General features: G+C 38.5%; 1 protein-coding gene across 1 annotated transcript; it reads right to left on the bottom strand.

Moving 5' to 3' along the window:
* Nucleotides 1-4067: 4067 nt before the first annotated feature.
* On the bottom strand, nt 4068-7748 carry LOC115673091 (jasmonate-induced oxygenase 1). Its single transcript, XM_030595156.2, has 4 exons — nt 7604-7748; nt 6104-6601; nt 5501-5831; nt 4068-4569 (listed from the first exon to the last, which is right to left on the bottom strand). The coding sequence occupies exons 2-4, from the start codon at nt 6598-6600 to the stop codon at nt 4321-4323; spliced, it is 1077 nt and encodes a 358-aa protein (XP_030451016.1). The 5' UTR covers nt 6601; nt 7604-7748; the 3' UTR covers nt 4068-4320.
* Nucleotides 7749-16162: the final 8414 nt, after the last annotated feature.

Here is a 16162-nt window from a genome sequence, read left to right on the forward strand (position 1 = left end):
CATGGAAAAGTCTTCTTGGGTTGCGAGTGCCATCTTCTCTTAAGTTTTGTATACTTGAGTTTAGAGTTTGATCGTGGCGGGGCTCGGGTTTGGGCAAGTCGTTCCCCTTCTTGATTTCGGCCTGGGCGACAAGACTGAACTGGTCGGTCGCCGGTTAGTTTTTCGAAGAAAAGTTAATACTCCATGGAGAGGTACGAGAGAGATCATACTAAAAAATGCAGGCATTTAAGAAAGAGAGAAAAGAAGAAGGAACAGGTGCAAGTCGTGAAGGGCTTTTGAAAATCTGCGATGACATACTGGCTGAGGGATGCATGATCATGGCACTCGATTAAACGAAAAACGTACTTTGATGTTGAGATCGCGTGGTCTTTTCTTCATGACACTTGTCCCATGTCATGTCCATACCTCCCCAAATTACCTTCTTCGTTTTGATTTCACCACGTCGGGAAGATGGTGTCTCTCACCTCTCTCTCTCTCCCTCACCATAGTTGTCGATGAAAACGAATGGATACATCGCCATCATCAAATAGGAAGTACGCACGGGAAAGGAAATCGTAATCGCGAGTTGCGATTTTCGCACGTAGATGTCTTCGGTCGACGATAGCTTGACAAGGACAAGATTGCTTTTTCGCATGGCCTGTTCTCGGGATAACATGATTCGATTGGTCCATTAACGGTGTGATTCACATTAGATATTTTGCTTGAAAGGCAATTGTTCGGCATGTAATGACACATACGATAATATCTAGCGATGTCCACTGGATAAAGGATAGGTTCGAGTGCGGGAGAATTACTAAAAAGGTCATATACTTATTGCAATTGTGTCAATTCAATTCTAAACTTTTTTTTAACCAATTGAGTTATAAACCTTTTGTATTTGTGTTAAAATATTATTAAAAATTATTTACATCAGCGTCATCAGCGCTAGCCGCGCCACATAGGACGGACGGCGTCCATGTAAGCTATTTTCAACTAAAATTGGCTAGATAGAATTAGAGGTGAGCGGTTCCAGATTACTTACAGGTTTCAGATTCCTTACAGGTTTCACTTAGAACCTAGAACCTATCCTTGGGTACAGGTTCCTCATTTTTTGGAACCTGAAACCCATCCGTCTGAACTTGGAACGTGGAACTTACCCTATCACAGATTTCAAAGTAGGTACCAAGGTCTAACAGGTTCTCTTTTTTTATTTCATTTTTAATTAAACAAAACGAAAATGAATGCAACAATATCGAACACGCTTATCATTCACCAAAGAGAATACAAAAGACTAATTTTCCTGATATTACGGTTCAAATAAATACAATTAAAATGAAAAGTCATTGCGTGAATCAATATTAGGGGTAAATGGTTTCATGTTCTCTATAGGTTCCACCTGGAACAACCCATGAGAATAAGTTCCTCATTTTTTGGAATTTAGAATTTACCTTATCACAGATTCCAGGTTAGTTCCAGGGTCTACCCAGGTTCCACCACTTGCTATTTTGATCCATTGATCATAACTTATATTTAGACATACGAAAAATATGAAATATTAACAAGTCATAAAATGAAAGCTCAGATTAGTGGTTCCAGATTATACACTCATTATCTAACATCATGAAACACTACAGGATCACGTGAAGATATAGACCAAGAAAAAACATAAAAAACTTATTTAGGTTTCAGGTTCCACCTACCTAAAACCTGAAATTTATTCTGCATACCTTGAAACCTTGAACCTACAGGTTCTTACCGATCAAGTTCTCAGGTTTCAGGGTAGCACCTAGAATCATGCTCACCCCTAGATGGAATGCAAGTAATTTTGTTCATGCTCATTTGTACTTTCTCAATTACGGACGTAAGTTTCTTTATTTAGTTATTAGTAATAACTTCGGCAAATAATCAGCAAATCTTTTTGTTAAGGATCTTACTCAAAAGCCCGCATGGCAAAGTTATCATTTTCTTCGTGGATTCCCATTGCGCTCATTGTTTCCTTCATAATGAACAGTGAAGATACAGACCGAAAAAAAAGAACAGTGAAGATGGCTCAAGTATGAATATCCATAAAAAAAAAAAGTCAACAGGATCATAAAATTTGCCTAGATTTTTCCAAAGGTTTTCTCCAAAATGTTCCCAAACACACCCTTGCAGACTTCGATTAGGAAATCAGATGAATAGTAAGTGAAATTTATCAAAAGATGAATTAGAGGAGTGAGTTTGTGTAGTGACTATTGGATAATCCTCTTTTAATTGGTGAAAATAAGATTGGACGGCACCATCTGAGTTTGCAAAAATATTTGGTCATCTTCTTTGGAAAAATATATATCCCTTTCGGATATTTTGTGGAAAATGAATGGTTTTTGGAGAAGATTTTCCTAAAAATAATTGCTTTTATAGCCTACAAAAATGAATGAACGAAAAACATTTTCATCGTCCACCAAAATATTTTGACATAAATTATTGTCGATAATAAAAATACTTTTACATTGACTAATTATTTCAAACGACACAATCGATCATTATTAGGAAAAAAAACAAATAAAAAGTTTATCAAGGTTCCTTTGTGGTTTAAATTCGCCTTATCCTTTCTAAACATTTAGCTCTCATAGAAGGTGTTGGATAATGAATTGCTTAGCCAAAAAATAATTAAAACAAAAAGTTTTTTTTTTCAAAAAAAAGTGGTTTTGGAAGATGATCCATCCCTTTCGGATATTAATCTTGGGTTTTGGAGTAATCAAACTCACATACTGATGCAACAAAGAAAAGTAAACTTGTAGATTTTGCATACATGATTGATAGGCAAATACATCTGTCCCGTCATTTTCCATCAATATGAAAACGCAAATAGCTCAACTGGACCACCACGGACACATGCGCGACAAGTGGTGGACTAAATCACGCAAAAGTAAATTAATCAATTAATTAAATAAAAATAAAAGCGACCAAGTACATAATTGGTCTCTGTATTTTTCGTCCGAACAATTTTTGTTATTTTTTTTTATTTTTAATTTTTCTACAACAACACACGAATCTCAGCCTCAGCATATCAATTATTGTCTCATCCGAAATTTATAAAAGAGTGAGACCGATGTCGAACAACCATTCAAGAGTTCCACAAAATTCAAACCAACTAAACTACCCTCTGACGTGGACAACCGATTTATTTCAACCGATTTGCTTAATATTTTATTATAATCCGGGGCATTATTTCCACTTTGGGGAATATATATATCGTCACATTTCCAATATAATACAAGGTGCGGCACAGTAACCGGCATGTGGTGCATTACCCAAATTTTTTTATATTTTATAATTTTCCCAGAACCTGAACATAGTCGATATGTTGACTTTTGTAGATGGTTGATCCGCACACCGGAATCGGATCCACCACCAGGATGTGTCATTTTCTTTATATATATATATATATATACACAGACACGTACTCCTTAGTTTTTTTTTTATATAAATATATTCTTACATTATATATATATATAAGGAGGACCACCATATTTCATAACAGATTAAAAAGGCTAAGCAGAAGTAGATGTTCTGCAAGAAAAGAGAGGAACGCTGATCATGTTGGTCACGAAAATGTTTAGACATAAATTCATCGACTAATCATTTTTAGTGATACAAATGATTATTTTTAGAAAAATATTTTTCAAAATATTCATTTTTCGCGAAACAAACGAAACTTAAGCGGTGTTCTCTCTTGAAAGTTTGATTATCACCAACCCCCCCCCTTCATTTTACATAGGAGTGGTCCTTTTATGCACTTTACAAGCCATTTGCACAGATGCTGTGAATATTTTAGGGTTTTCTCTGACAAGAAGATGTGCACGCTGGAGAACTTAATTGAAGCGAATCGTTGAAAGTTTTGTGAAGATCTGCTTCCTCCATTAGGCATTCATAATGACAGTGTTGAAGCTTTGAAAGCTACTGCTGATCGTCAAGGGTACAGATGAATCTGATTGCGAGTGAATCTGATTCACATCCCATGTGTTTTTATTTAAATCCTGAAATCTAGGAATCTTGATTGTCTAAGCCACTAGATGCCTCAATCAACGGCGCCGGGTCGGATAATATTCTAAAATCAAAATGCGATTTATAATAACTATAGGCCCTTCAAACATTCCAGAGAGAACCAATCAGATGAATATGACACGAATCCACAACTTGGTTTTTATTTGTATCAATTTCTCTCTGTTCTTGTTTTTTTTTTGGTACGGTACCCTCATGATAAGAGCAAACTGAGAGAGCTACTAGCCAACAAAGTGATTGTTTATATGTGATTTCAATTAACAAGGAAATCAACGCTCGCTTGCTCTTCAGTCACCATCAACTCGGAGATTTTAAAGATTCAACTTGGGATTTTCCGCGCGGACCCCTCAATCTTATGAAGAGTCTGTATTCATCGAATGTCATGGGTTGGTACAGTGCAGGTCTTTCTGGGGTCACGAGGTCCTTTGCCGGCTCGATCGGTATGTCACTTTTCGGGTTGTAGAAGAAGGCTAGAGAGACGCGCTCAGCTGAGGGATTGACAATGACTCGGTGCTCCACGCTCTTGTAGATTGCATTGCTCAGTACCTAGTTGAAGCAAATGATTGGATCAGTCCACAAGTAATCCTCGACCAAGTTACTAGACAATGTGAAATAAGTATCTGTCTAGTTTGAAATTTCTGCACCATGTCGGCCAGATGGTTTCTTAGCAAAAGATTACTGCTTATTGCTATCCAATATTTTTCTAGGACGTCGACGTCGCTGAGATGGGTGATGAATCACCCAAAAAAAAAGCACTAGAGAACTTGACAATTAACCATCTAATGAATATTGTTTTGCGTCATCCACAGACCTTATCTCATAATCCTAGCCAAGTTCATCCAATATGAATGACAAAGCAATTCACGTCAACTGAAAGAAGACAATTTTTTTTTCTAAAACTTATAGGCTCACATAAGGACAGACAGTTAAAATAAAGTCTTCGCATAGAATTCACGGACTCTGCCTCCGTGAGCTAAGAAGGATTACAAGACAAAACAAAATAGACGGCATTAAGAAATCACATCATTTAGGAGATTGTCAATGTTTCTGCAAAGGACGAGTTCACATCAGGAATTAAATGTATTGCCACATACACATGGAGACACGTCAAGTAGATCAGACAAGACACCTATACAAGGTTTCTTAGATATTACTATTGGCATCGTGCTTGCTGTGATTTGAATCAAGAGAAGAGGAGAGAGTCCTTTTGTCCGTTAGTTGTGCAGCAAAAATCTAGGACACTATCTGTTCATGCACTAAAAAGAAACTTTGACAAAACAATGACCAAGAGAAAAGTAAGGTTTTTTTTAAAAGAAACGAGTGAAAGAGAACTCCTAGCAGACATCTTTTGCTAATGCACATTGACCCTGACTGGCTGAGATGGCCATGCTCACAATTCTCAGCCAAACACGTCTTGTAACAAGATATATACTTATCAAGAGCGGAGGGGGTAAAAAGAAAAAACATATAAAAGCACCTGAATTTGATCTCCGATGTTGACTATGAAGGCGTGACGGGCAGGCTTCACGGTGATCCAATTCCCGTCCTTGCGGACTTGAAGGCCCGGAACATGATTATCCGGCAGCAGCAAAGTCATGCCTCCCGGGTCTGAGTGGGAGGAGAGGCCGAGAGTCAAATCCGGCTGGGGGCATTTCGGGTAGAAGTTAACTCTCAGGCAAGCCCCGACATTCTCGCCGCCAAGCGCATTCTGAAGATACTCTTCGCTTAGTCCGAGGTTCACGGATAGCACTTTCATCAGCTTCCCCGCCAGTATCGCCAGCTGCTTCCCATACTCGTCGATCACTTCCCTGCACAAAACCGTATCGGTCCCATGGTTAGATATGGTGCATTGAGGAATAGCATATGATTTCTAGACGCGGTTAATTTATCATTAATCACAATCGTTGAATCAGTCAAATGTGTATCAATTATGTAATTTGCAACGTTTTATAGTAATTAAACAAGTTGACCAGTAACCAAGACAAAGTCCAGATTTCTACAACGAGGTGAAACAAAAAAACAATTTTTCAGGAAGAATTATTTTGCTAACTAGTTGGTAGAAATTAAATCAAAAGTTTACCTGCAATCAGATGGAAGAAGAGGCCACTTGTTATAGTCCTTCAATGAACAGGGAAGGTAATGGAGGAAATAGTAGTCGTTCCAATCGAGAATGGCGCCTTTCTCGACACCCAATCTGCTTCCATATCCTTCGTAAGTCCTCGGCGAGTTGGCGTGCTTTTGCTTGACCTCCATTGGCGAGTGGAAGAACTCGCGCCAGACTTCTCGTGCCCGGTCCATGAGCTCCGGGCTCACTCCGTGGTTCACGACTTGGAAGAATCCCCAATCTCGGCTAGCCTCGTTAATTTGGCTTATGGTATTGGCGCGAACACTGTCGACTTCACTGTGTACCCCTCCGAGGTTGATGATCGGAATGTCGACGTCAGCAGCAGAGGATACCAGGGATGGCCTGTCGCCTGGGGGCTTCACATAACGGTCCGGGATCGCATATAGGCCGCTGTCCGAGAGCGATTGGACGCGGACTATTGGTTCAGGCCAGTCTTGTTGGATGGAACTCATCCTGTGTGTCTTCCTGGTTAGGCTATGTTTCCGATGTTGATATTAAACTTCAGCACAAGGAATCAAACAAAACAATAATTCAACTAACTCAAACCTCAGAGAGAGAGAGAGAGAGAGAGAGAGAGAGAGAGAGAGAGAGGGTCGGGGGCTGTTCGTGGGTTGAGAATGCCAATGGTGGTTTAGAGGGTAGAGAAGAGGTGGGGACAACTGGGGGCAAAGATGGTGACATTTAGAGAACGTGAAAATAATGTGTTAAAAGTAGAGAGGGCTTGATTTTATAAAAGTGGTTTGCCTTTTGTTATTACTTCGTGTTTGGGCCAACTTCGGTGTTGTTGTGGAACACTCTCCAATGAGCATGACATGGCCGACATATCAGCATCCCAGAAAAAGCAAGCCATGACCACTTCAAATTCAATCACATTCGGCCATGTATCTCATTGGTGTGGTTTAGGGTTCCTGATAGGGATGGAGTGAATATTTCGGCGCCGTGATCGACTTGATCTGCGCTCTCCTTCACAAATAGAAAAGATCATACTCATGACCCTCTTGCAGTGTAAAAGCATACGATGGAAAAAGAGAACGTGAGCTGCAATGTCAGAGCGAAATCTTCTTTCCTTTTCTGGCCATTATAACTCTTGATAGCGATAAGGGGACAGCTCACAGCAAGAACAGGCCGTACCCTACCCTTGATGGTTATTATTTGAATCGTTCAAGAAAAGGAAAACCCATATCATGTTCTTGGTTTTTAACCCACTATATATTTACGGTCCCTGCAGTCTGATCTTTTTCTTCACGATTTACATGAAATCAACAGTAGGACCTAAAACCAGGGTTTAGCCAGAACTAGATGGAGAACTATCAGTCGACGATATGAACCAGCAAGAAGATTATGTCTGATATAAGCTGAAAAGAAAACGAGCATCGAGTTTCTATTGCTCTTCTATGAAAATGAAGAAAACACAAAAAAGGCAAATCTGCTATCCATAAAACTCCATTCACTGACCTGGAGTGCGTAGTTCCTGAGAAATTATCTTGCAGGGCGCTTCACTCCTCGAAAATCTGCAACTATATATCTCCCTCTCTAGCAAGAAATGAGTTGCGTGAGTACCATCCTCAAAAGTCAAACAAGATGACTGACCAAAAAAATAAAGATTTAATGCGATGCACAACTCAATATTCATTATCACAAATTGTGACTAGCAATATGAATTGGCTCTTTAGATTACGATTGCGTGATCATAATAAACTCATAGTGCTCGTGGCCAATACCATTATTATAATCCGAGAATTTTTATATCTCGAAAAATAAAAAAGAAACATATTCCAAAAAATAACATGCATCTAATAGAAATGTTCATATTTAAGGATTCTTGATAAGCGCATCGAGATACTCCTAATAATTTTCTCAATTATACTCCTTTATCGCTTTTGTAGTGCGAGACACGTGCGCATGAGGTGAATAATTAGGTCTTTTCGAAAAAGATTACTGAATCTCCACAAAAGATGAACCCACGAGGGAGGGTCTGGAAAGCAATTGAGTGTAAAACAATGGGAAAGATACAATAATTGGGCAGGAAATAAAGATAGATCGTGGATCTTTCTCACCCACATGCAGGACTAAAAGACGAATAATAATTTCTTGTGGAAAAGAAGAAGAAGAAAAGGACATAAAGGCAAGCCCGCACAAAAGACTTTGGTACGCCCCCACACAAAAGCCGAGAGGAAAAGGAAGGCAAAAAAAAGCCGTAGAGCAAGTTGGACCATGCCATGCAATCCTCGTCTAAAGCTTCCTTGATTTAAGGAAACATGACTGTCGTTAGATCCGAGTAATACCAGAATGACTCAGCTCTCCTACTAAATAGGAGGGAAAATCATTAGATATTCGAAAAGCGCGATTAGCTGCCCTTACGTGCTATATAAGTTTTATCTATATAGAGCTCCGCGATTCACTATTATGTAAGAAAATGAAATGTACTTTCCAAATCACGTAATAATTTTTCGTAAATAGAGTTTCTAGCTTTCATCGCCATTAAACGTCATACAATCTTGACCTTTTTTGTAATTTTAGGTTCGAGAGGCAAATTATAATGGAAAGAAATGTTGAAAAGGAAAGACAGCAAAACCATACTATTAACACGGGTTCTTTCATATTTTTTTTTGACCTAGTACGATAGGATTACAAGTGAACCATTCTAATTTCTCCGTTCTTGTACGACAGGATTATCAGTCGCTCATTGGGTTTATATAGGCTAGCAAATGAGGCCACTCGAAAAATTCCATTATATTTCTCCGATCATTTTTGCCATACATATAAGCTGTTTTATTTGGCTAGTTGCATCTAGAACATTCATTTAATATAGTTCTAAAATCCTTTTCAGAGGTAACAAACAAGGGAACCTAAATATTAATAAAAGAGAACCTTCAATTAAGCTGCGAAGCACTACTCGAAGCAAATTTACGTTAGTATTTTCCCCCCGGACATTAAAAAGGAAAATAGTGATTTTCATTTGTCAAGCTCGTACGAATAGTGACAGGTAGATTGTTTAGGGTCAGCCTTCGAAGTGGAAGCTCGCTTGTGCTCGAGTTCGCATGTAACATCAAAGGTCATAGTAAAACAAGAACAAGAAACGAAAAGGAAATTGGCAAAGGCATACCTGTCGCAGGAACTTCGTCGTCTCCGATTTTAGAACCCTAGCCCTGTAAGAGACAAGAGAGATAGACAGCACTCGTTTGGTAAAGACCGTATATACACACACACACACACACACACACACATATGCAAATACAAATTTTGCAAAGGGAAGAAGAGAGTAATGGCAGGTTGTATCTATATTTTTGGCCAAATCATAATTAACATGCCAAACATAGGAAAAAGGGCCATTATTGATAGGTTCTATCAATAAATTCAACAAGATTGTATTCATCATCTGTTTTTCTTCTCTATCAAACGAATTAAGTAACCTGTTCATTACTTACCAAATTTAGTGGATTGCTTACTTAATTGAACACTAAATTTATTCACGGTATCAAACAAGGTGAATCTCTTTAAATATGGAAAATTTTAATTTTCCAGCAATTAATTAGGTTACCAAATAGGCCGCTAATCTTATCTTACCACCCTTTAGTGAAAATTGGTGTAGAACACTCGAAGTTCAAATTATTTCCCGGTTGATATGGTGGGTCCAATATATTGACTAGATTCTTCTAATGATTATTTAGAAGATGTGAACAGACATTATATATAAACGATCAAATATATTAAGGATATTATTTAACCTAGGTACCATAAACTAAAATAAATCAAAGCCTCCTTTCATTGAGAGGGTATATATATACACGCGTATAGATACGACAAACAATCCAACATATAAATCTAATAATGATTGAGTTAGCAGGTATACCCTAGAAACTTCCTCTTGATCGTTTGGGAAAGGAACAAAGTTCTCTGAATGCAACAAGGATTGGAGTGGGCCAGTTGCCCAAAATAGTCTTTGCATGCGTGATATTTCAGATAATCAAATGAAAAAGAACAAAAGAAAAAAAGAAGAAGAGATTATACAAATAGAAGCTAGGTCTCCTGAGCGGTGGTCCGACATCAAATTAGAAAAATAATAATTAGGCGAAATTCCTAGCTCCTGGTCTGATTTCAATCTCTCTTTTTTGTTTAAAAAAATGTTAATTACAATTTAATAACTGAGTTCACATGCAGTGTGTACGTGAAATAAATGTAATGAATTAAAAGTTATTTATAAGACAATAACTCAGTTTCTGTACAATATTCTTGGCCCATCTATCCATGTGCCAGTTCAAATTATTTCATTCCGACCTTCGAAAACATTTCATTAATATTCAGTAGCATAGCTATTGTACCATCTTTTGACAAAACTTTGTGCAAAATATAAAGGGGAATCGAGATGGTAGAACAGACAGACCATAGAAAATGCGGTACGAATGCGCGAACAAATTCTCTTGGTTGTTGCATGGGTACGCATGCAATAGTTGAACAGAACACATTTCTCGAATCAATAATGCAAACCCATCAATTTATTTCATTTTTATGGGATTATTGACTCGACCACCTTGCGGAGAACGTGCGATGAACACCCGCCATTTTTTCGATCTAATTTTTTTTTTTTTTTTCATCGAGATCGACTCGATTATCGAACGGAAACTCGGAATGATGACTCGTCTTGTTTGAGTGACCGTAGGAGATGATAACGAGCTACTTACCTTGTCACTGTGCTATTGAGAGCGAAAGCTGGTGGTTCTTCACGTAGACAATTTCGATGAAACGAGAGATGGAAGAGTGTTTTTGACTGGAAGTACTGAGTCGAGAGGACCGATCTTCGCCTCTTCTTATAAGGGCCAAAGAGTTTGCCATTCGGTGTTCATTGCTGCCACATTGCAGAAATTGCATAATTTAAGGTCCAGATGGCCATTTGCATGGGCTGGTGCGGTTCACGTTTCTTGAATGCCTTATATTCAGACGGTTTCCCTCGATATCCGTGATAATAAATTCATGATTATCTTAACGTACGCGTATATCCCGTGTCTCTATTTTTCTTTCTTCCGTTTCGATGATAATTTGGTGCGGTTTTAATCAATTTACGAGGCTTGCAGAGTATTTTTTCAATCTCTATATAGCCGAATCTACGCGTCGTATCCCGAAATTATCCCCTAAAAGAAGAAGAAGAAGATTAGCCTTAATGGGTCCTTGCTCCCCATCCTTTACATTAATTACGACCACAAATTGATTTCCCTATGAAAATATTGTGACATTAATGTGCATGACCGATTGAGAAGTTTTACTTTTACACAGTTCATCATCCCCTCATCTAATCGGCAACTATACAAATATTACTATAAAAAAAAAGTTCATACAAATGCAATGTTTATTTATTTTTAGCGATTTTATCAGGTATATCATAATCTTCCAAAAATGTTTTAAATAAAAAAAATTTCAATGTTATTCTTCTTTGTGAAATGATAATTGCATTATCCTCTTCCTACCACTGTGAAAAGAAACAACAAATTTACCAAATCTGTTTCATCGACGGTGGAAATTTCATTCTTCTTATTTATAGTTGGATTATGGTTTATAGTTGGGCATAATTCCCTAAAAAATCTTCAACTTTAGGTCAACTCCCAATTCTGCCCCGAACTTTTTTTTGTTTGAAAAGAAAACCCAAACTTTAGGTCCAGTCTTAATTTTGCCTCGAATTTTTTTTTGTCTAAAAAAATTCACCAACTTTAACTCTAATATCAAATTTGCTCCCTTTAACCATCCGTCCAAAAATCACCAATAGTTGTTTGACACAGAATTTCCACGTGGGTAACAAACCCACATTGGTAAGGTGACGTGGAAAATCATTTCCAAAACGAAACCGTTTTTTGATATGAAAATTAGGGTAATTAGGGATGACTAATGGCGATTTTTGGATGGAGGGCTAACCAGGGCAAATTTGATACTAGAGTTAAATTTGGTAATTTTTTTAGACAAAAAAAAGTTTAGGGCAAATTTAGGACTGCACCTAAAGTTTAGGATTTTTTTTAATAAAAAAATTTCAGTGCAGAGTTGGACTAGATCTAACGTTTGAGGTTTCTTTTAGACAAAAAAAAAATTCGGGGAAGAATTAGGACTAAACTTAAAGTTGGGGGTTTTGTTAGGAACTTAGGCCTTTATAATTGAGTCAATAACGTAATTTATCATAAAAAGGGACAAACCATCTCCCTTTTTCCTCTCAGTTATTGAATCTTCTACGTTCAAGACCCATAAAAGATGCGAAGCGTAAGATAAAAGAAAGATAACCGTGTTTCTAACCATTGAATATTGAACAATATCTACAAGTTTCATATATATATATATATATATATATATATATATATATATATATATATATAATTTTTATCACATTAGCTATGATTTTATATAAAGAGCCGATCCGGAGCTACGGTGTAAGAACCATGAAAAGAAGTATTTAGTTCTTGATTTCAATGACCAATTTTCACATATATATGAATTCAAGATTTCTATCATTTCGTCTGAGATGTAATAACCAAATGACGATTTAATCCAACTGACCTATGAACAAATTGAGCGCTTATATGTGAAACTTGAAGCTAATGTTAGGAATCGATTTGAAGAGAAGAGTTTGTTATGAAGAAAAGAAAAGAAAAGGTGCAGAAGGTACCGAATGAGAGAGAGAGCGACAGAGTGTGGAAAACGAACTTGAAAAATCTAGAAGAAGAAGATCATTTTCCTCGATTTTTAACAGTGGTCGTTTTCCTCGACTGTAAAGTCTTTTTTGTCGGCGCGAGAATTTGGAAAAAATCATTTCATGGAGATCTCTTACGGGGAACGAACACTGCCCCCAATTTATGCAGGTTGCTATCATGGATTCACTACACAAGATGAGGCACAATTAGAAGTGAGTAGTTCCAGGGTCGATCTAGGCTTTATCTAAAACCTTGAACCTACCCGTCGGAGCCGATTTCCTAATTTTTGAAATCTGAAATTTACTTTACATAACTTGAAACCTGAAACTGGACCGGTTCCCACTAGCCCGATTTCTCAGTTTCCGATTCTACATCGAAACCATGTTCGCTCATGTGCCCTACTCCAACATACACTTTAGAAGGAAAGCCAACATACACTTTAGAAGGAAAGCCAAAACCAACGTCGTGACATGCGAAGGTGGTAACGCAGAGGACTGCTCTCGGGCCCATTTCCCAATGTGAAAGGGGCCACATTGCATGCATGCCGACCTGCACAAAAGAACATCATCAAAACGTGACGTTTCTTTCCGACTGAACAATTAAAAATCATCATCCGGTTGTTAGAACGCCCGTGTCTATCCCATAAAGGGCTCGATCGGTGGCTGTCGTTTCTCTGTACAATCTTGACTAGTGTCGAGCTTACTCAGCAACCCTCGTCAGTCTCCCCACTTCTCCTTCGCTTTTCCACCACTGTTTTTGCCTTCTCTTTCCCTCTCCATTTCTTTAATCCCTCCTCGTGCGAAACGTTGGCCCCCTTAGAAAAATCATCAGTTTATCTTTCCGATGTTAGTGAGGACAGATGGAGGTCGTTCTGCTCCTTTTGGACAGCGTGGGGGAACCGAAAGACAAAATGAGGATGCTCTCTTCCCTTCCCTTCTCTTCTATTTCTTTATTCTGTGCATTTCGTCCTTTTGTTGGCCCGAGGAGACATTTTTGTCTTCCCTAAGTAAATGGTCAAGTTAAAATATGAAGTGTTCTAGCCATCCACGGGTCGTTCTTTTTTTATGAATATTTTAGGGACTTCGTCCACCATTATGTGCGTAAAAATGTTTGTCGCTTACCATCCTATTGGCGCCGTGATTGCATGCTCACTGTGCTTCTCTTCGTCGATTGTTTGGTAGGGAAATTATTACGCAACTATACTGTATGGTACTGAATTTGGAGCGTAGGAAATGGAGGGCCCTGCCAAAACCGACGATTAAATTACAATTTAGGCTCTATTTGTTTGTGTAGAAAACGTGACATTTTTTGGAAAATGTTATGCGGGAAGTCGTTATCCAGGAAAACGACGGTATTTTTCGGTGTTTGGCTGCGATCTGAAAATGAACTGGAAAATATTTTATGTCGTTTGTAAAAGAAAGTCTCATTTAATTTTTCTAAATAGACATATATTATTCAGGGGAAAAATTACCAAAAAAATCATAAACATATTGTATTTGTGCCAATTCAATTCTAAATCTTTTGAGTGTGCCAATTGAGCCCTAAGCCTTTTGACAATTTGATAATTGAGTCCTTCCAGCCAATTTTGATCAGAAATTGCTTACGTGAACGTCGGTCATCTTAAGTGGCATTGTAGGCGCTGACGTGGACAGTTTTTGGAATTTCAAAAAAATCGAGTTTTTAATAATTTTTATTTTATTCTTTTCTTTCTTTTTCTTTTTCCTCCAATGGCCATTGGGCCTTGACGACGTCCAGCAACAGGCTATAGGCAAGGGCCAAGCCTCGCCGGCCTCGGGCAAAGTGGAGCCTCGCTAGCCTTGAGAGGGCTCAACCTCGCCGGAGGCTTGCAAGGCCGGCTCACATCTATGGCCGATCGCCAGCCATCGCCAAAGCCTGGTGATCATAGGAGGAAGAATGAAAACGAAAACGAAAAAAAAAAAAAGAAAAAAAATCAAATCGTTTACAAATATATTAAACAAAATTCCTGGGAGTCCCGAGTCAGACTTCGATGGACTCGCGCTCGAAAGTCGGCAACCCGAGCATGGGCTCTAGAGTCCGGGGCCTGGCCTCAATGGACCCAAGCACGAGCCACGAGGACCCGGGTTCGGCCTCGATATTACGGGACCTAGCGTCCCGGGCTCGGCCTCAATGGACCCGGGATGGCAGCCGGGGTCTCGGGCGCGGCCTAGATGGATCCTGGCCTAGCCTTGATGGACTTAAGCTTGGGCGCCGAGGAACTAATCCTGCTACCAAGGGCCGGAGAACGAGCGTTGGGGTTCCCGTTGTTGGCTAGGTCCGCTTCTATGGGACCCAACTAACATTAAAAAAAAAAGTCAAAAAGCAAAAAACAAAAAGAAGAAAAGAAAGAGCTTCTTCGTGCGAGAGAGGAGAGACCCCACCGAGAAGAAGACGAGAAGAAGAAAAGAGGGCTGCGGTTTTTGTGGTCTTGATTCGAAGGCCAAACATTATTAGAATTGGCTCAAATTTTAATATGTTGTTCATAAAACCGAGGACTACGAGTTGATTTGTTTTGTTTGTTGAGAACCTTCTCTAAGCCGTCTCTCATTTTCTCCAATCTCAATTAGGGTTCTTCCTCCATATGTGTTAATCCAGTTTCGTGGTGTTGAAATACTATTATATTGTTGATGTTGTGTCTCTAGTATGTGACTAGAAAAGAACCCTTTCTGCATCCAACTATTCTTCGTAATTAGTAAAAGTTTTTAAGCCGTCTGTTGTTTTTCCCAAATTGGGTTTTTCATGCAAAATCTCAGTGTCGTTGTTGCCTTTGTTCCATTATCATTTCGGCATTAAATTTACATATTGCAAAGGTTGTATTGTTCGAATATATTGCTAGTTGTTGCTGGGGTTAAAGTCGGTTTTGGTCGATTTGGTTTTGGGGATGAATTTGATTATACATTGGATTAGCTCTTGGTGAATTATTGTCCGGTTCTCCTTAACACCCATGCCCAAGCACAGAGTTTCTAATCCAAACATCAATACCTAGTCATATTTTGGAAAATGATTTTCAATTTTTTAAAGAGAAAATGATTTTTTTATAATTGTTCCGTTGACTCATTCTCCTAAGTAATCCAAACATCAGAAAATGAGGAAAATATTTTTTTAAAAATGTTTTTCAGCGAAACAAACAGGGCCTTAGTTCTCACACAAATTTCAAATCCTCCTTTATTTTTCACGCTCGTTTATATTCCCCTTCTTCCTTTACCTGAAAGCCACCAAACTCAAGTGTTACTCGAGTGGTTAAATATATATGTGTCCACTTTTCTCTCTCAAGATTTGAGTTTCGATTGTCACGTTTGGACATTCTCTTGAAGGCGCCACCAAAAGG

Source organism: Syzygium oleosum, unplaced genomic scaffold, assembly GCF_021117445.2.
Source record: "Syzygium oleosum isolate NSW1041296 unplaced genomic scaffold, Sole_v2.1 Sole_v2.02, whole genome shotgun sequence".
NCBI lineage: Eukaryota > Viridiplantae > Streptophyta > Magnoliopsida > Myrtales > Myrtaceae > Syzygium > Syzygium oleosum.

Bases quoted from the DNA above. Each gene is read 5' to 3' on its own strand.
- LOC115673091 (XM_030595156.2), bottom strand. From the start codon at position 6,600: ATGAGTTCCATCCAACAAGACTGGCCTGAACCAATAGTCCGCGTCCAA. The intron at 5,832-6,103 runs GTAAACTTTTGA...GGTTTTGTGCAG, and splicing joins CTTCTTCCATCTGATTGCAG to GGAAGTGATCGACGAGTATG. The intron at 4,570-5,500 runs GTGCTTTTATAT...TGCTTCAACTAG, and splicing joins ACATCGGAGATCAAATTCAG to GTACTGAGCAATGCAATCTA.